The 22469-nt window shown below is 36.0% G+C and overlaps 1 protein-coding gene across 1 annotated transcript; it reads right to left on the bottom strand.

Annotated features, from left to right (window-relative positions):
- Positions 1–3585: 3585 nt before the first annotated feature.
- Positions 3586–19318, bottom strand: kif3ca (kinesin family member 3Ca; the record flags this gene model as incomplete). Its single annotated transcript, XM_079434216.1, has 8 exons — positions 3586–3820; positions 5159–5325; positions 5547–5655; positions 8613–8729; positions 8851–8969; positions 11436–11558; positions 11674–11775; positions 17894–19318. 8 exons carry the CDS (start codon positions 19316–19318, stop codon positions 3706–3708), a joined length of 2277 nt encoding a protein of 758 aa, XP_079290342.1. The 3' UTR covers positions 3586–3705.
- Positions 19319–22469: the final 3151 nt, after the last annotated feature.

Genomic DNA, 22469 nt, shown 5'->3' on the forward strand with positions numbered 1-22469 from the left:
CACGACCTCCAGCCTCCCCCGGTTAACCGGTAACGGAAGGCGCCGCGTGGGCCCCGTACGTTAATTATTCAGAGAAGATGGAGATGAACTGCATCAGCAGCTCTACTGTAAACCTCCATCAGACTGAGGGAGAGGGAGATTGTCTTACCTGTGCCCTCAGTGACTCCATCCGACAACCGAAACGCTTGAGCCAAAATCACTTACGCTTCCGTTCAAACGTTTGATTTTTTTGGCAAGAAAAAAATAAATTCAGAAAAAGCGACAATAATCATTTTTATAATTGTACAAAAGATTTTTATTTCTGCTTTTTACTGTCTATTCATTATCTTGAAAAACTAGCCTATGGTTTGTTCAAAAATATGAAGCAAACTGTTTTCGGCGCTGATAATAATAAGAAATGTTTCCTGAGCATTAAGGTGTTATTCGCACCTGCTAGAGGTGTGATATTGTGCTTCAGACAAGTGTATACAAGATGTGCATATGTTTTATAAGGTGTTGCAACTTTCCTTATAGTTTAAGATGGTATGCACACTTGCTGTCTAAAGATGTTATATTTTTTTCTGTTGAACTTCCGACCCTGACTTGTGCAGCTTCTGTGGCAAAGGTTACATTTCCTGCCTGCACGAGAAGAGGAGGCAAACACAGACAGGGGCAGAAGAGGGGAAAATGATGGGAGGTTTTGTTATGTGATTAATGCAAATGATATGCAAGGCTATAAAATGCTGATAAAAACGGATGTACGAGGCCGGCATTCGTGGTGAAGATTTTTTACTCGCAGTTATTTTTGTTATTTGCTATATGAGTTATTGTTTTTAATAAAACGAAACCATTGTGTTGGTGATTCATTAACCCTTTTAAACAAGTCTCTGAGTGCTTAATAAATAATAACTAGTTATCAGAACCTGAATAAAATCCTTATTACGAGTTCCAAGAGCCAGGACGGACACTGGGAGACGTCTGCCAATATCAACTCAGCTGAAAGGTGATTATACATCTGATGATTATGACCCATTTATGAGTATGATCGATGAGAATCAGAGGTTTTAGCCCTTTAATCCTGTATGTGAAATACAACAGAATGGAAATATGTTTTTTTTTTTTTTGTAAACATCATACTTCTGTCTCTTATTTTAGTTAATCTCATAAAACTAGCAAGCAACAGTGTTGTGTAAACATTGCTGAAGGCCCGAAAAGCAGAGAAACAGACAAACTGAGTCAATTATGCTAGAACCACTCTGATTGTTTTAAACTCGTGACTTCAATCATTCAAGTTTAAGCGATTCGCTAGTAAAAACCAGTTCAAAAGAGCATTCATTTTTGAGTTTCGACATGGCTTGTAATGGTTTTAAAAAGCACGTAGTGATGGGTGAAACGGAGCTTTTCGAACTCCTAGCCAGAACTCCTAACTCCTAAACCAGGCTTCCTCAAATCTGGCCCACTCCTGCAGAGTTTAGCTCTAACCCTAATCAAACACACCTGAGCTGCTAATCAGAGTCTTCAAGATCATTAGAAAATCACAGGTAGGTGAGTCTGATCAGGGTTGGAGCTAAACTCTGCAGCAGATTGGCCCTCCAGGGAAAGATTTGAGGAACCCTGTCCTAAACCATTGCATCGAAAAATGATTCACTGTTTAAATCATTTGATTTAGATCGAAACTTCGGAGGGGGTTCACAAATCATTTGATTTAGATCTAAATGTGGTTTGTGACTGATTTTATTTATATGGGACCTTTGGAGCGGGTTCGTGCATCATTATTCAGATTGGGACTTCACAGCGGATTCGCAAATCATTTGATGTATATCGGAACTTTGGAGAACGTTTCATGAATCATTTGATTCAGATCAGAACTAAATGTGGCGTTATTGGGGTGGAGCCAATATAGTCATTAAAGTTATCTTCCAGTTATTGTTCTTCATGTTAACAGGCCTTGAAATCAGACCCACTGACTGATGCAGTTTTACATGCGGAAAGAGAAACTTTCACAAACACAATCATATTTTGCCAGAGAACTGCTCCTTTAATTCCATCCAGTGAGAGCAGCTCGTCATCCAACAACACACAGGTCTGACACACGTGAACACGCTGATCTCCTGTACATAACCAAACTCCACAAATGTTCATAGTTACAGGAGAGGGGCTTCCGGCTGGAGAACATGGCTGCTGCTGTGAGGAAATCAAGTAAGCAAGGCATATATGTGTGTATGAATGTTTTTGTCTATTCCGTCTCACTTCTTTAAGTTAGTTCAGTGGTTTAAAGGTTTAAGCAAGCCCAGCTCATACAGTACATGCTCTGATCACTCTATACAGACTATTCTAGAGCACAAGTCCTTCTAGAGCCAGGGTTCCCACACCTTTTAATATATATATATATATATATATATATATATATATATATATATATATATATATATATATATATATATATAAACGTTTAAGATCACTAAGAAATTAATACTTCATTCAGCAAGGATGCATTACATTGATCAAACGTGACAGTAAAGACATTCATAATGTTAAAAAAAATTATATATCAAATAAATGCTGTTATTTTGAATGTTCTATTCATTAAAGAACCCTGAAAAAAATCATGGTTTCCACAAAAAATATGAAGCAGCACAACTGTTTTAACATTGATAATAATAATAAATGGTTCTTTAAAACAGTTAATTTAAAGTGTGGTAATATTTCATAATACTACCACTTTTTCTGTATTTTTGATCAAATAAATGCAGCCTTGTGAAAAACAAATTTATTGACCCCAAACTTTGGTTTTTATATATATATATATATATATATATATATATATATATATATATATATATATATATATATATATATATATATATATAAAATTGTTAGCTGTTGTCGTTGTTTTATAATACTTTTTTTCAATTCTGTTGTAATGTTTATATTTATATTATGTGTATATTTATATTTTAAAACTGCATAAATTACATCTCCACAACTAACATTCTATTAACTTCCATGACTTTTCCAGGCCTGGAAAACCAGTGGCATTCCCTGAAATTTCCAGGTTTTCCATGAGCCCGTGGGAACCCTGTCGATCCTTCCTCCAGCCAATCAGCCGTCCACCTCCCATCCAGAACCCTGATCAGAATCACAAAGACACACACATACAGTAAGACATGCAGATAGAAAGAGAGACGTCCCTCTTGCTCAGCTCTCGTCTTGAAAGCTCAGGGTGAGCGATCACAAAGCCCCGTCCGTTTGGCTTCCATCATTCGAGGTGTGTGTGGCTCTACTCCTGGATCAGACCCGTGCAGGTCAGTACAAACACACTGAGGTTGACCGACGGTTTTGGAAGCAGCAAAATGAATGAAAATAACTATCTTAACGAGCCTCAGGTGTCAGGTGAGGCGGTGTTATTCAGTGCTGTTGAATGCAGTTATTAAAGTGTCTCCACTGTCCTGAGGAGCAGAGCGCAAGAGGGAGCGAAAGGGTGAATCACGTTACTAATATTGATGGTTGCATTGGTCCTGATGAGTTGGTGGGTCTAGTCCCGTGTTCACGGTTTGTCCTGCTTCATCAGATCGCGGGTAGGTTTTCATCTGGTTGAAGGTTTGATCGCTCCAGTCTTGGTTAATAATGACAGACGGTTCATCTCCCCCGTCTTCCTTGGTCTATGTAGGATTGATTGACTATTGTTTATTCCTTACGAGGGCGGGAATATGGTCATTCCAAGTCTCATTCCAGGGCTGTTGCCATGGTGATGTTCTGTGGGTGTGGCAAGCTGTGTGACCCTGAGGATGCCAGAGAGAGGGCGAAGCTTGAGGAGGAAATGACTTGCTGAGACTGACACCTGCAAACACATATAGTGTCATTATCTTGGAACCGACAGCAGTTTTGGAGTAGATGTAGTATGCAAAGAATACCTAGATGACTTAGTAAAATAGTTTGAATGTGCTACTATTGTTTAAAATAGATTGGAGTAATTTACAGTGAATTATGTGACACTGTGGTCTTATTACATTTACATTTATTCATTTAGCTGACGCTTTTATCCAAAGCGACTTACAATTGCTATATATGTCAGAGGTCGCACGCCTCTGGAGCAACTAGGGGTTAAGTGTCTTGCTCAGGGACACATTGGTGTCTCCCAGTGGATTCGAACCCGGGTCTCTCACACCAAAGGCATGTGTCTTATCCACTGCGCCATCACCACTTAATATATAATCATATTATTAAGTGCATGTTTAATGCAGCTATTAGCAGCATCAAAGTGTTTTTTATTTTTTAATACAATATTTAGTCAAAATGTCTTTATTTTGGCAGTCCAATCAAATTAGGAGTCAAGAAATAGATTTAAATTGCAATTCCACTGGAAATGAGAGATTAATTCAGGTACACTGCATTGTATAGTAGTAGTAAATCGTATGAGAAATACACACATACATATTCCATTCCAAAAATAGCCAAATATATTTGAGAAATCTGATTCAACTATGTACATGAGCACTATGTTAAATAAATTATGTGTTAATATTGGATATTGGATATTGTATAATATTGTATGGACCATATCACACTATAATCCCAATTTAATCTGGTCATACACACAAATAATTTAAGAAAAGACCCAAATTACTTTATGAAGTTATATTGAATTATATTAAATATTATAAATATTTTTTACTTTTATTTATTAACATATAATTATAATGTAAAAAATTTATTTTCCAATTTTATTATTATTAAACTGTATTTAAATATTTAATTATTTCAATAATTATTTTTATATTAATAATTTTATACACAGTAGATACTGTATGTGTTTGTGTGTGTGTAATTAAATGTTTATTTAAAAATATAATAAAATTTGATATCTTGTGTGTGTGTATGTGTATATATATATATATATATATATATATATAGTTTATATATTATATTATATATTACATTTAATTATTTAAATATTTATTTAAATCTTTTTTTTACATATTCCAATACAATTTTTATATACAGTATGTATATTTATTTAAAAAATGGATTAAATACATGTAGTATATCTTTTTTTATATACAAGTATATAATGTATAGAAAAATCATATTTGAATATGTAAAAAAAGGTATAATTCTTTGTGCGTGTGTGTGTGTGTGTGTGTGTGTACATATAATGATTGTTAAATCTTTTACTAACCATGACTGAGATTTTCTGACCCGTCCGGCCGCTGATTTCTCTCTGTAACTGGTGTTGTCCAACAGAACGTCTCGGGACAGTTCCACCTCTGATCCAGACCTCGAGAGGTCCAGTTGAAACACGACAGGGGGAGCCATGTCCAGTTCCAGAACCATTATATTCTCTGCCTACGGAGGGACATGAGGGACAAAAGACATAAGCACAACTATATAAAACTGCTCACTGCAAAAAATCTTTTTCTTAATTACTATTTATAAATAACATTCTCGACATATATTTGCATTGTACATAATCACACAGACCAGAACATGAACTATTTGATTTGACATCCTCTGGTCACGTTCCTCTTTTTCTTCCTACACTTCCATCTCTCTCTCCATAAACGTACCCTGTATCTGGAATGAGCTCCCATCGCTATGGCAACCCTGGCGTACTGGCTGATTGGTCGCTTGTATCCCACAGCGGAGGTGGGTCTTCTCTTCATCTGCGTGAATTTACTGCGTGAACACAGAAAACAGAGCAGAACATCAGCTTCACTATCAGCTGTTCTGCTTAGAAAATCACAATGTCAGGTCAGTCTAGTATTGTAGAAATAGTATTATCATTTTTGTTACTCTTTTTAATCAGATACTATTTTTATATTTTCTGATTTTAATTTTAGTTAAACTTTTAGTAATTTAGTTTTTGAAATTTTTCATTATATTTTACTTGTAATTATTTTAATACTTAGACTAAATGTGAATTAGAAATATTGCCATGAAAACAAGCTAAAAAACAAATAAGTTTAAGTTTTTAAAATATTTTATTTCAGTTAACATTTATATTATTTGCATTAATGGAATTTTTTAATGGTTTTAGATAATAATAAACCCTGTAATCAATAAACCCTATGATAAATAATCATGGTGTACTATGGTATAACACCATGGTATTCTGTGAAGTACCAGATAAGTACAGAGCTTTACAACTATAGGACAGGAAGAGCTAAATAAACTTATCAGTGCATCTAAACCAACAACGTGTTTATTAGATCCTGTACCCACTAAACTACTGAAAGAGTTGTTACCTGTAGCAGAAGAACCGCTTCTCAATATTATTCACTCATCGTTATCTTTAGGTCACGTCCCAAAACCATTCAAGCTGGCGGTTATTAAGCCTCTTATTAAGAAACCACAACTAGATTCTAATGAACTGGCAAATTACAGACCCATTTCAAATCTTCTGTTTATGTCTAACATTTTAGAAAAAGTTGTCTGCTCAATTGTGCTCCTTCTTGCAAAAAATGATCTCTATGAAGAATTTCAGTCAGGTTTCAGACCTCACCATAGTACAGAAACTGCACTTGTTAAAATTACAAATGACTTACTACTTGCTTCAGACCAAGGCTGCATCTCATTGCTAGTATTACTTGATCTTAGTGCTGCGTTCGACACTATAGACCATGATATACTCATAGATCGATTACAAAACTATACTGGTATTCAAGGGCAGGTTTTAACATGGTTTAGATCCTACCTGTCCGATCGCTAACACTTTGTTCATTTAAATGGAGAATAATCACAATTATCACCAGTAAAGTATGGAGTACCACAAGGATCTGTCCTGGGTCCTCTTCTATTTTCAATATACGTGTTGCCTCTTGGTAATATTATTACAAAATACGGGATTAGTTTTCATTGTTATGCTGATGATACTCAACTATATATCTCAACTAGACCAGATGAAATTTCTAAACTATCTAAGCTAATAGATTGTGTAAAAAATGTAAAAGATTGGATGACCAATAATTTCCTCCTATTAAATTCAGATAAGACAGAGATATTACTTATTGGACCAAAAAACAGTACACAGAATCTCTTGGATTACAATTTGCAACTAGACGGATGCACTGTTACTTCCTCTAAAGTCAACAATCTGTGTGTTATATTAGACAGCAACTTGTCCTTTGAAAATCATATTTCCCATGTTACAAAAACAGCATTCTTCCATCTTAGAAACATTGCCAAGCTTTGAAACATGCTACCTGTTTCTGATGCAGAAAAGCTAGTTCATGCATTCATGACCTCTAGACTGGACTATTGTAATGCACTGCTAGCTGGTTGTCCTGCATCTTCAATAAACAAGCTACAGATAGTCCAAAATGCAGCGGCTAGAGTTCTTACCAGGTCAAGAAAATATGATCATATTACCCCAATTTTACAGTCTCTGCACTGGCTACCTATTCAGTTCTGTATCATTTACAAAATATTATTACTTTCCTATAAGGCCCTAAATGGTTTAGCTCCTGCGTACCTAACTTGTCTTCTACCACGCTACAATCCAACCCGCTCCCTAAGGTCGCAAAACTCTGGACTTTTGGTAGTAACTAGGATAGCAAAGTCCACTAAAGGAGGTAGAGCTTTTTCACATTTGGCTCCCAAACTCTGGAATAGCCTTCCTGATAACGTTCGGGGTTCAGATACACTCTCTCTGTTTAAATCTAGATTAAAGACACATCTCTTTAGCCAAGCATTCACATAATGCATCTTATAATCTTGTACTGCAGTTATATCTGATCAAATGTACATTATTATTATTATTCTTTAGCTTTGGTTGAACAAATCATTTTTGTTTAGATGGAACAGCAGCTACGCTAATTATGTCTCTATATGTTTCTCTGTTTCTAACATCCCGTGGTAACTACGAATTACAGAAGCTTCAGTCTGGATCCAACCCTTAAATGATCTGAGATGACCGAACACCTGAGGAAAGATAATGCCAACCCCTCAGAGGACTTCGGAGGATGCCAACGCTCAGACAACATACAGAATTACCAAATTTTGCCATAAGTTAAACATATTAAGGTTCTGCAATATATAAATATATTGTGGAAACTTAAATTCCTGTAGAGCTGCTTTGCAGCGATTTGTATCATAAAAAGCGCTATACAAATAAACTTGAATTGAATAAGTACCATGGTATTTATGTTTCCCAGGAACAGAAGAACTTTTGTTATAAAGGTTCTAAAAATTGTGCCTATGGGCAACGATTAATTGTGACATCCAAAATAAAAGTTTTGTGTACATAATATATGTGTGAACTGTGTATATTTATTATTTATATATAAAGACACACAGATACAGTATATATTTAGATGTATTTACATGTATATATTTATATTCATATATAAATAAAAATTTTCTTACATATATACATGCATGTGTGTGCATTTATATATACATTATAAATATACACACTACACAAACACATTATGTACACAAAACTTTTATTTTGGATGTGATTAATCGTTGCCCAGCACTAATCAAATTTTGTTACAAAACAAAACATTTATCCATTTGTGCTATTCAATCATCAATCATTTTGATGACTTTACTATTATTCTAAAATGTGGAAAGCAGTAAATATAAAGTATTAGTATCTGATGCATCACATAGATGGATGAAGGTTCACTCACTTCTCTGCTGGAACGAGAGGCTGAAACTTCCACTGGTCTTCTTCAGCATCAAACTGAAGTCTGTTCATGATTTTATTCTTCTCTTCAGGAGGTATAAAGTTCTCTATAATCAGATATCTGCAGAGACACAGACACATTAGCTGTGGACACTGCCAAAATTCATGCAGCTGTGTGATTGCTCTTAAACGTCAGCAATGGTAAAACGATGCACAGATAAAGTAAATGAGCTCAGTCTCACTTGAATTTGAGTTCTCTGGTCAGTTCATTCTGTGTCTGCTCCAGCTCCTGCCGGCTCCTCACATGCTCATCATTCACATCCTGAATGTCAGCCTTAAGAGACTGAAGCTTCGCATACAGCTGCACACACAAACAGAGAGAGAGAGAAAGAAAGAAAGAATGTGTGATCATCATCATCATCCATAAACCCACCCACCCATTATCTTAATTATCATCTGTCCATCCATCATCATCATCATCATTCATCCATTCTTAGTTATCATCATTCATCTATCCATCTATCCTTCATCATAATCATCCATGCTTTATCTTCATCCTTCATCATCATCCATCCATATTCTTCATCTATCCACCCATCCATCCTTCATCATCATCATCATCATCATCCATTATCCTTCCTTCATCTTATTCATTCATCCATCATTCATCCATCCATCCTTATCAACATGCTGGTTGAGGAGAGAGACTCCCCGCCCGCCACATGATTGTAAAGCGCTTTGGATGTACAGCAATACACAATTAGCACTATATAATTGCATCATTCATTCATTCATTCATCATCACTCATTCATCTATTCTTCATAATCATTATCCATCCATCCACCCATCCATCCATCCTTCATCCATCCATTCATCAACATCATCCATCCATCCATTATCCTTCATCTTCTTTACCCATCATCATCATCCATCCAACATCCATCCTTCATAATCATAATTCATCTATCCATCCATCCATCCTTCATCATCATCACTCATTCATCCATCTTTCATAATCATCATCCATCCTTCATCTTTATCTATCCTTCCATCCTTCCTTCATTTCTTCATCCATCCATCCATCATCCATCCATCCTTCATCATCCGTCCATCCTTCATCTTCTTCATCTATTATCCATCTATCCATCCACCCTTCATCATCATCATCCATCCATCATCCATAATCATCACTCACTCATCAATCCTTCATAATCATCATCCATCCATCTTCTTCATCCATCCATTCATCCTCTTCACCCATCAATCTTGTTTATCCATCCATCCTTCATCATCATCATCCATCCATCCATCCATCCCCATCCTTCCTTCATCATCCATCCATCCTTCGTCATCATCCATCCATCCTTCATCATAATCATCTATCAATTTATCCATCCATCCATCCTTCATCATCACTCATTTATCCATCTTTCATAATTGCTATCCATCCATCCATCCATCCATCCTTCATCTTCATCCATCCATCATCATCACTCTCATGCAGTCACTCAGTGCTCAGTCAGTGTTAGTGTGAAAGGTCAGCAGGGGTTAAAGGTGAAGGTCAGGAAGGAGCATGTAAAGGCTCTAGAGGATTTTCAGGCATCTGGCTGTGTTTCATCTGAACATCACAGCAGTTATTCCACACTCAGAACCCAACAGGATGTGTTCTGACAGGAAGTGGCGTGCAGATTAATGTGGGAACGGTGGAGCTCAGTTCTGTTTGGCCTGTCTGCTATTGAGAATGAATCTGTGAAGTCATCAGAACTTCTTGGAGGAGGGTTTTGGTGGTTAGCATGCCAGCGGTAGTCATGAAGATTAAAGCAAGTTGGCTAGAATTAGTTGCTGTGCAAGCGTTTGTGCTTTTCATAACACTTTAATCCAAGACTAGCATTTAGCATTAGCCTCGTAGCCTCTGACAGCAACCGAGCAAATGTAGAACAAACTAACCTTCTTGTACTGATAAAAGGTTTTTATTTTCACAGGGAGTGGGGTCAGGGGTGATCCAGGGGTCAAAGGTCCAGAATTAAGGGGGAAGCAAGAGGAACAGGAGTTAGGGAACTCAGAGCTGTTACACTTATATTTGTTGTCAGTCTGTTCAGTGGTTGTCTGAGGTTTGACAATGGTCAGATTTAATATTTTTATAATACGTCTCTTATGCTCACCAAGGCCGCATTTATTTGATTAACAATACAGTAAAATAGAATTATTATAGAAATATCATTACTTACAATATTAAATTATAAAATATATATAATGTTTTTATATTATTATTATTTAAAATAAGTGTTTTCTAAGTGAATGTATTGAAAAATGTAATTTATTGCTGTGATCAAAGATGAATTTTCAGCATCATTGCTCTAGTCTTCAGTGTCACATGATCCTTCAGAAATCATTCGAATATGCTGATTTACTGATCAAGAAACACACTAATAATAAAATAAATAATAAAAACTATAATAGTATCTCAATGATACTAAAATAATCATATCACTGACCCCATATATACACCAGTTATACTCCATTAGCAATTTATCTCTGAGGAAACCAGTTTAGATTAGATTTTTTACACCTCTGAGCGATAAATCAACATGCTGTATTGTGAAAATACAATATGGGATATTTGTTATTAATCTTTTGCTTTGCATACATAAAGCTCCACATAAAGAAAGAATTATCAAATGAGATGAAGCATCTCAGAATTATCTTAATATTGGGAACCACTGGTCCCAAAACAAGGACCTTCTCTTCATTAGCAACCTCTGAATGTGATCACTGCGCTTCACCTCTCTCCAGGTGTGTGTGTGTGTGTGTGTGTGTGTGTCTCACCTTTTTGAGTTTCTTGGTCTTTGCTTCCACTTCCTGTTGCAGTGAGGAGAACGTTTCTCTGAGTTCTAGTGTCTCCTCATCCTGAGCCAACATTTGCTGCTGTATTTCTCTCTCTCTGCGTGTCTGCAGACACACACAGATGCACACACTCAGTTATGTGTTGTACACGAGCACATATGGATGCTGAAGGTTTTTTTGTGTGACCAGTAATTGCAAACATTAAAACAGTATGCATTACCTGTTCTGCAATCTCGTGTCTTTTCTGTTCAAGCATCTTCTGTTGCTCATTAGTGTGATCAATAATGTTCTTCCCACCAACCAGCAGCTTGCTCTCCATCGCCTGGCAACCACAAGAAACCATCAACATCAGCAGCGGATCACATGTGGAGGTCACACTCATTTAGGACATATCAAATCACTTCAGATTCTTTTATATAAAGCTAATTGTAATGACTACAGACTTTTTTTTTTTCATTTTATATACTCTACTGTTCAAAAGTTTGTCATTTTATGTGCTTTTGTAATTTTTTTTGTTTTTTTTAAATATTTATTTTGAACTTTTTTCAATGTTACTAATATTGATACCAAAACAATTCAAATATAATAAATGCAATTCACAAAATAAAAAAAGGGCAAAACCCTTCAGCAGATACTAAGTACCCAAACAGAAGTAATTCATATTTTTAGTTATTTTTTTTCATTTTAGTTTGTCATTCTGTTATGTTTTATTTTTAAATTTTTAAAAAATATTTCTATTTAACTACATTTTTGTGTGTGTAATTGTGGTACCAAACCAGTTATAATATGGTACAATTTAATTCAGAAAACAATTTATGAAAATGAAATAAAATGGTGCTAAAAGTTATTAATATTTTGAATCGGCTTGTTAAATTTTTTTTAATCATTTTAAATTTTAGTAATTTTATGTGCTTTTGTCTGTTTTCTTTTGCTTTTTGGTGCCAGAACAGTTATAATACATGTAATTTACAAATATATATTAAACAACTCAAGAAAATTTTATGAAATGTTTTTTTTGCTTTTTAAAAAATATTTATATTTAACTTTTCTATATTCAACAATTAATAAATATAATTACATACTAATTTATTTGAAGAACAAACTCTTACTGACCCCAAATTAAACAGTAGTATTATATAATATCTAAAAATATATTTAAGTGCAGTGGAACTTTGAACCAATGAGATTTGATTGTGGGCGGGGCTTTCCGGTGTGATACTGCACAAATAGAAACCTGCTCAATTTTGTTGCATCACAAGCGATTGCTGTCGCTCGAGTGGCCTGAAATCACCAACTCTCTTTGAAAATGGACTACTTCTGATTTCTTTCTCGCTGCAAATGGCTGTGAGTGTGAACGAGCTTTTGAAAGGCATGATGGAAATCAGCTCTGTGAATCTCCTCCCCCACTCGACACACAGAGCTCTGATTGTGGACGGCAGCAGCTCGCGGCTTTAGCAACATTAGCCACAACAGAAACAAGAACAAAGCCTGAGCCCAGAACTACAGCTGACCCGCACGGCCCTTCAGACCAGCTCATGACATCCAAAACATCCTGTCAGGACCCATCAGGCTCCCTCTGATTTACACACACAACCCATCTCTCTCTGTGATCACGGGACTGGAACGGAGGGAAAGGGAGGAGAGATAACGCAGAGACATGGAAAGATGGACAGAATGGGCTTTTTGTCCCATGGGATGAAACCAAAACCTTCTCGGGTTAATGTACAGCCAAGCAGAGGGGCAGACACAATTACAAACCTTATCAGCATGGTCATGAATATTAATTAGGTGAAGTTAAGCAGTTTTACTTAGACTAGTGCAATTTTTACCTTGCAGTATGACCAACAGAAACAATTAAAATAGAAAAAAAACAAGCAATTACTATAATACATGTAATACACACACATATATTATAATCTTATCATCATGGTTATGAATATTAATTAGGTGTAATATTTGGCCCAATGCACCTAACTGTTCCTGACGTAGTTTTACATGGCCTGCTCCAATTTTTTTCTTTCCAACAAAAAATATATATATTATAATCAAATAAAATATAATAAAATGTTAGTAATTCATATTTTGAATGAGATTTTTTAAATTTTATTTATCATTTTAATTTTAGACTTTGTTATTTGTGTTGTCTTTTTTTCTAAACATTTCTAATTAACTTTTAGTTTTAGTAATGTCAGTACAATTAAATTATTTAATTCACAAAAAATTTGAATTAAGAAATGTGGTGCTAAATAAAATAGAATGATTCTAAACCCTGCAGACACTCACACAGAAGTAATTCATATTTTGAATTAGCTTTTTATATATTTTTGTTTTAATTTTTTATTTTAGTTTTGCTCATTTTATATGCTTTTATCATTTTTTTTTATTTTATTTAAATATTTATATTTAACTTTGATTTACTTTTTAGTTTCTATTTTAATAATGTTAGAACCACAACAATAAAAATATAATACATTTAATTCACAAAAAAACTAATTTAAATAAAATGCTGCAAACCCCTTTACACACCCAGGTCTTAAAAATAAATCTTTAATATTTTGCATTTGCTTTTTTATATTTTTAGTTTTCATTTTAGATTTTAGTCTTATTATTAATATTATTATTATTATTATTATTAATGTCTATTTAACTTTAATTTATTTTTGTTAGTATCAAAGTAGTAATGTTAGTACATAATTTATATAAAATTGTAAAATGAGTATAAAATATAAAAATATAAAAATGTTAAATGTAATGTCTTTAGGCTTGAGTAATATTTTGACTTGTATATGGTACACAGTATACTGTTACAGTAGTGATGGAAAAAAGATACAGTATAGAGAGAGAAACTTATTAAAAATAGACGTGGGCCTCCAGGGAAGCATCAGCAGGATGCTCCGTCATCACACACACACACACACACACACACACACACACACACACACACACACACTCACTCAGCAGTGAAGATGCTCTCGTTTAACAGAGACCTTTCCATCCAGACCCCCCACACTCCCGTCACCATGGCAACAGAGCTCAGGACCAGTCTGGCTCATTATCTATTCACACTGCTGAGGAATTCATTGGCCAGAAGCGCCGAACGGAAGCTCCGCCCACCGGCACATAGACGCTGACACATCAATATCTCAGCAAAGCATTCTGGGAGAAGGCCAATGACTGAGTTTACTGTCAGCACGCACAGGCTATGTTTGGAACTGAATACTAGCATTCATTATATAACAATATATGTTGTGAAACAATTATGTTGAATGTTTAATTCAGAAAGTGGCGTTCAGTCGTTTTGCATTTTTAATCCATCATCTGGGGATTCCATGCATACAAAAAAACATATAAATCAGTGTTATTTCAGTATTACTTGTATAATGTTGTAGTATTTATTATTATTTTGAATTAGGCTTTATTTTTATATGTTCAGTTTTCATTTTAATATTAATTTCAATATACCATTTAGTAATCTTATGTGCGTTTGTCATTTTTTTATTTTAATTTTTTTTAATATTTCTGTTTAGCTTTCATTTATTTTATTTCATCTTTACTGTTAGTTTTTTTTTATTTATTAATTTTAGCATACTTCAAATTACCTATAAACTGCATTATACAAATATGCAATATTAATTGATCAGTATTTATATAATGTTATAGCATTTATTCATATTTTGAATGAATTTTTATTTTTATTTTTATATTTTCAGTTTTCTTTTTAAAATTAGTTTTAATATAAGTTCTAGTAATTTTTTCATTTTTATTATTTTATATTTATTTATTATTTTTATTTCCACTTTTTAGCTTTAGTAATTTTAGTACTTTAGATCATTTATTTCAGTAAGTTGCCAAAGCAACAGTTTAGCTTAAGTTGTCCATCCAGTATTTATATGAAACTTCATTTCAGGTTTATTTGACTAATGAAAATGTCAACAATAGCAACACTTACATTCTACGTGATTGGCAGTATACATTCTACACACTGTAAAAACAGTATGATTATACTAGTATTATACTCCAAACACAGTCACACACACAAACAAATCTAAAAGACACTATATAATTATGTCTCTTCCTGCCTGTCTGTCTGTCTCGCCCCCATGTCCTTTCTTTAAATGACACTATAATTAAACAAGAATAAAGTTGTGTAACCAGACATTAAAGGCTAAACGTGTGTGTGAAGTGGTTTAGTCTGTTCCACAGGTAAAACAATTAAACATTCAATTCACTGCAGCAGCACAACGAATCTGGGGCAAAAACTGAGTCACGAGCTAAGTTTGGAACGACACCATACTACTCATACTATGTGTGCAGCACACACACTGTCCATAAGCAAATATACATAGCATACAGAATACAGTGAGTAGTATGTGATTGTGAACACAGCCGTTGTGTTTGTAATCAGAGGAGCAGTGATATATTTCCTGTGTTGCTGTTATTGTTTGAGATCGAGTGATGTGATTGGCTCACAGCGCAGGGAACAGGATGAGGTCGTGATGAATCATCACCTGTCAGGAAATGACCCACCAATAATTAGACTTATTTATAAATCTGAAGCCCCTCTCTTATCCTGCATCTGGCCAGAACCTCAGCAAACGCCTCTCATATGAGAACGAAGAGCCTGCTCTGCTGTCACATATACTCAAGACATGATGTCATGCCTTACCACATCACATGACTATTACAGAGAACACACAGGCTTATTTTATAATTAATGGACTATTATAGTTTTTGAATTATTTTTTTCTTTCTGTTTTGGTTTTCATTTTAAAGGTTTAGTAATTTAGTTCTTTTTGTCATTTTTATATATTCTTTTGTGTTTATAAAGCTTTTAAGTTTACATTTTTGGTATTATTTTTTAGTCAATCATATTTTTATATTTTCTATTTCAATTTTAGTTAAAGTTTTAGTCCTTTAGTTGTTGATGTTATTCTTATAGTTTTCGTTTTTTAAAGGGGTCATCGGATGCCCATTTTCCACAAGTTGATATGATTCTTTAGGGTCTTAATGAAAAGTCTATAACAAACTTTGGTTAAAGTTTCTCAATGGTAGAATAAAAAACACCTTCTTTACCCTGTCAAAATCAGATCTGTTTTCAGCGTGCTGTTTTAGTCCAAATACTAGTGAGCTCTGCTGACTCCGCCCCTCTCTTCCGTGGAGTGACGAGCGGACATAGATATGTGTAGATCCCTATTCGACCGCTCCAGATACGTTGACGCGTCAGCCATCTCACATTCACCATAATAATCAATGAATATTCAAAGATACACAAGAGTATAACTTGCTGTTGTAGATGCACACAGTCAAAGATTCGCAGACCGTTCCAAAAATAGCGGATCAATGCTTTTACTCCAGACAGTGTAAAGAATCTCTACCTGTCTACTGTCTTTTGATTGGCTTAATGATGACCGAGAAACAACAAGAGCACGTGATTGGCTGACCACAGCAGAATGTCGTCCACCATCAGCCGTCTGTGATTGAGTCTATTAGCTCTCGCACACACAGCTGAAAGTCTGTACCCCGTTATTAAATACACTTCTCTATAACCTGACAGCATCAATGGGAATAAAAAAGCAAACAGCTGAATAAAGCAGCTACTGTCTTGTTTAGATATGAAAGGATTACGCATAGTACTGTCATCCTCAGAAGATCAACAGTCGCTTGTGTTGAACTGTGCAGTGGAGGAATTGGCTCTGCTGTCATGGTTACGCTGTGATGTGACAGCAGAGATCAAACACATGGAAACTCACATGAATCCTGAGCTCTGCTCTGACACACAGAGTGTTTGTCGACCTCTTTTGATTCGCTGTCGTTTGATCGATAAGCAGCACAACTGACTGAGACAGATGCGTCTGCTGGCCTGATTCTAACTGATGGCAATGGAAGATGGAATAACTAAAACACAATGGACCTCACAAAAATGACAAATAGCCCACATTTCCACTGCATGAAATGTTCATTATGTCTTTTCCATACTGCATATTTTCAACAATTTTGTGTTTTGTGCATTTTATTTTATTTAATTTTTTTTAATATTTTGATTGTACTGTATCTATCTATCTATCTATCTATCTATCTATCTATCTATCTATCTATCTATCTATCTATCTATCTATCTATCTATCTATCTATCTATCCATTATCTTTCTGTCTATCATTCTGTCTCTCTATCCATTATCTATATCTATCTATCTATCTATCTATCTATCTATCTATCTATCTATCTATCTATCTATCTATCTATCTATCTATCTATCTATCTATCTATCTATCTATCTATCTGCCTGTTTTTAATTGAAATTTTTATTATTTATATAATTTATATTTACAAAAAACTGTATATAAAGAACTTTTTCATAGCTCTTTCAATCGTTTAATGTTTCACACACATCAGTGGAACCCGATACAACCATAAACACAACACACACAATCTTAGTCACCTTAAACTTGGCTGTGAGGAGTTCTGTGGCCTCCTGCTCCTTCTTCAGATGCCTCATCATCCTCTCTTTCTCCTCCAGGAGTCTCTGTTTCTCCTCCGCCACCAGAGAATGATCGTCTCTGATGGCCTCCTTCTCTCTCTGCAGCTTCTCCTGCTGCTCCTTCATGTACTCCTGTGCCTCCTTCTCCACGCTTTCCTCCTCCTCCTCCTCATCTTCAACATCATCCTCCTCTCCCTCTTCAACCTCGCCACCATCTCCGATCTTCCTCAGTCTCCTGCTCCTCCTCTTCCTCTTGGTGAGCATGCCGCGTTTATCCAGCTGTGCTTTCAGCCGGGCGATCTCCTCCTGGAACTCCCTCAGGAGGGCATCTTTGGGGTCTTCGTTGACGCGAGGCTTGTTCTTGATGTTCTTGGCGCGGTTGGCGTAACGCAAGGTGGTCAGGGTCTCCTCGTAATTGTAGGAGGCCGGTCCCAACGTGGCCACCATGATGGTCTTGGCGTTCCCGCCCAATGAGTCCTGCAGTAACCGCGTGAGTTTAGAGTCACGGTAGGGAACGTGAGAACTTCGCCCATCCACCAACGCAGAGATTACGTTTCCCAGAGCGGAGAGGGACAGGTTGATCTTGGTGGCCTCCTTCAGACGTTCTCCTTGGACGCCAGTCTTGGTTTGTCGCTCGCTGCCCGCCAGATCCACCAAGTTGAGTTTGCCAACGCGAATATGGTTCTGTCCATCCGGCCCAAGCTGGCTGCACTCCACCGTGATGATAAAGATAGCATGAGACCTCGAGCTGTGCTCGTTCATATTAGTAAAACCCACCGATCTGGTCTGGTTCCCCACGTTCATCACGTGCTCGATCTCCTTCACGTTCTTGGTGACGAAGGAGGACAGATCTTTGATGTAGACCCCTGAGTCAGCACTCTCCTTCAGCTCCAGCTTCTTGCTGTGGTCTTTGGTGAGCAGGTCTCGGATCTCCTCCTGGTAGATTTCCAAATAAGAGGCCCGGACCAGATACTGCTGGTTCTGAGATCGCGAGATGTGCGTAAAGATGTGCTCAAACGAGTTTGGGATGATGCCGCGGCGCTCGGCGTCAAGCCACTGGCCTTGCATGGTGTACGTCTTCCCGGTTCCCGTTTGTCCGTACGCGAAGATGGTGCCGTTGAAGCCGCGCAGAACCGAGTCGATGAGCGGCCGCACCGTCTCGTCGTACAGGTCGCTCTGTCTGGAACACGCGTCGTAAACCGCGTCGAACGTGAAGGTCTTGAGCAGCTCTCCCAGACCCGCCTTGGGGTTCCGCAGGGCCACCTGGCCCAGTTTCACATCCATCTGCACGATATTCTCATACCCCATCGATTCCTCCTTACGGTTGAGCGGGCGACACCGAACGACCACCTTCACCGCCTCGCCGTTTTTTGCTTTCATGGACATGTTGAACCCGTCTACGCAATGAATGGATTCACTATTCCCGTTAAAGCAGATGGATGATGGAAGATGTCAGCATCAGCACCACCCGGTTACCGAGCGCATAATGTCAGTCCCGGTGCAAATCTCTGCGGTCTGCGCGAATGAATAAAAGATAAAAGCGGTTCCGTCATGAACACGTATGGATGAAATCATAAGCTCAAAATATCTCACCGATTTCCACCGAAACACAGGAAGATCTGAAATACAAACGCGTCTGACAGAGAATCACACACATCAGCTGCGCTTCACTGCAGCCCTGCCCAAACACGCACACACACACACACTCACACACACTCATTCAATCAGGGTTGCCAGGTCTCGCAAGATAAACAAGCACACTGCATTTTTAAGCAATTATGACTTCCAGAATTCCGAGAACTGAACTACAGATTCTGTTCCATTTCTTTTAATAGACTACTTTAATAAATGCAGTTCTTTAAGAATTTGCTCAGCATTCTGATTACAAATGATAAAATTATTTTAAATTAGAGAAATAAATGTAATACAATGTGTGTTTACACAGACTTAAAGGCGATCCAGTAGGCTAATTGACTCTAACCACTAAATAGGCCAACCTATAGGCTATTTAATAAAATAATAGGCCCACTGAACAAAGAAAAATGTGTTAAAATTTAATTCATTTAACTTTAGAAAAAAAAATTATGCCATGCATTATAGCAGTTTCTGTATCTTATGCAAATATAATCATTCTTAAATATTTTTTTTTATTATTTTTATTATTTATTATTTTTATTACCTATTAGAAAAAAGTTGATATATCCAGAAAATAGCAACTTCTCATATTTATAAACCACTTTATGAAAATCAAGGGAAAATCGTTTTAAAAAAGGCGTAAATGGCAACACTATAACACACACACACACACACACACAGTCTCCTGCATCAGTGCGATCATTGCGGAAGACCCCAGAGGTGTTTGGGATTTGGAGTTAAATGGGTTAACGCTGATACAATTAGATTAAATATGGATCAGATCAGATCAGTGCTTGATAAAATGCAAATTAATGCAATACAAAAAAAAAAATAGCCTATCATAACCATATTTTTTCACAATGTAATTTACTTTTTAAATTGTATTGTTCATCATCCTTTCATTCAGTTCATTGTTCATATATTCATAACTCGCACTAAGGCTATTTTTTTTTTTGTATCTGCATTTTGACCCATCATATCTGCTTACTTAAGCCAAAAATGTGCAGACACTGATGAAAAAGGAGAAAGCCCAAAGATCCAGCCAAATATTCAAGACTGAACACTAATAGCCTTGCTGTAGCCTACATTTTTTGCTGTGAAGCTAAAATGACATTAAAACTGACTTTGAATAGCCTACAGTAGTGGATATAGGCGTACTAGGAATATACTTTTTCTTTAATATACAAATTATATTTCATGTGTGTTGCAGGCTAATTAAAATCAGATTCCACTTTTTATGCTTTGGGTTGGTAAAGTGTACATCAATCGCGCCATCTAGTGGATATAGTTTCATTTTTGGCCACTAGAGACTCTACATATCTTTTTCAAATTAATTTGCCCTATTCTAAGTGATTAATCAGAAGTCTCATCCCTGGCTATATATATTCCCTTTCAGGGCCCATACAGATGATGCTTAGACCACTAATATTAGCCTTAGTGAGCTTGATACTAGAATGTGACCAGACTAGCTCCTGGGTTTGAAGCAAGGGAAGAAGGGTTCGTGCATGTAGGCTAATCTATCAGAGGGAAGCAAAAGCACTTAGTGAAACATCTTGGATGAAATCAATCCACCCTGAAATGAACAAATTGCTGACAGTGAGGCCTGTAATGATGGCTGTCAGCTACAGATGCTTCCTCTCATGATGAGACACTTAGCAGTAACAGTAAAAAGTCTTAAAATTTGATATTCAACATTTTTAGCCTTAAAACGTTTAGACAATAACATTGTATGTATTCTATCAATATATGGCATGCTGTACATGTAACTGCAGTGTTGGTAAGGCACTCTTCACAACAATATGGAACAATTGTGAAAACATTGTGAAAAGAGCTTATACAAACAAATTTATTAGAAAAATGATATTATATATTATAAATACATTATACATAGGGTGAAGTCAGCTAAAATGGGCTATCAGGTAAAATGGGCCAAATAAGGTTGTAGCATCATATCTCTTTAATTTTTTTTACAGAAAATCCCTATAACTGATCTTGCATGGTTGCTTCAACACTTGTTGACATGTAACAATCATTTTTATTGGTCTGAGTTTTTTAAGGCAGGCATGCAGGGCAGAGAGTTACATGAAGCTCGTCAGAGAAATTGTAAGGTAATTGAGCCTGACATAGAACATTTCATTAAGGGTACTAAAGCAATTATAAGTAAGCTTACCAACAAAGCAAAGGTTTATGAACAATGTATTGACATGCTCTTTCAAATAAAAAAGTTTAATTTAAAAAAGAAACTTAGATTTTTATGAAAACGGGCATTTTAGGTAGAAATGGTTGGTTGAGCTAAAATGGGCCACAATTTTCAGCTAAAATGGGCTGCATACACACACACTTTTAGACAGATATTGAGGGTGAAAATAGGTTTATAGGCCTACTGTAGATATGAATCCATACAAAATCTATACAGTCTTTAAAAAAAATACAAGCATACACGCATACATGCATACAAAAGACACCAGTGCACAGAAACACACACCTATACGACATGATCAGTTCTTTTTTAATTGCATTGTTTAATTAAATTTTCATTCGACTTTCTATTTAATGAAATACATTTATGGTGTTGCTATGGCACACTAAAGAAAATAGTGTCAATTTACTGTTAAAAATAAAATGATTTAAGCTGAAATTACCTGTGTTTTTCTCTTTTTATATTGGCCCATTTTACCTGAATGTTGTGCCGTGGGTCAACCTGTTGATACTCTAACTCTCATCATTTTAAAACGTATTAACTTTTTCTCATTTAAGAAATATAAATATATTTAAGAGACCCATTCTAATTTATAAGAATATCATTAGATCTCATTCAGCGTATTTGATGGTATTATAAGTCATTTACCAAAACGTGGCCCATTTTAGCTGACTTCACCCTACATAATATTATGCAAGGTGG

This window comes from Barbus barbus (genome assembly GCF_936440315.1).
Source record: "Barbus barbus genome assembly, chromosome: 14".
NCBI lineage: Eukaryota > Metazoa > Chordata > Actinopteri > Cypriniformes > Cyprinidae > Barbus > Barbus barbus.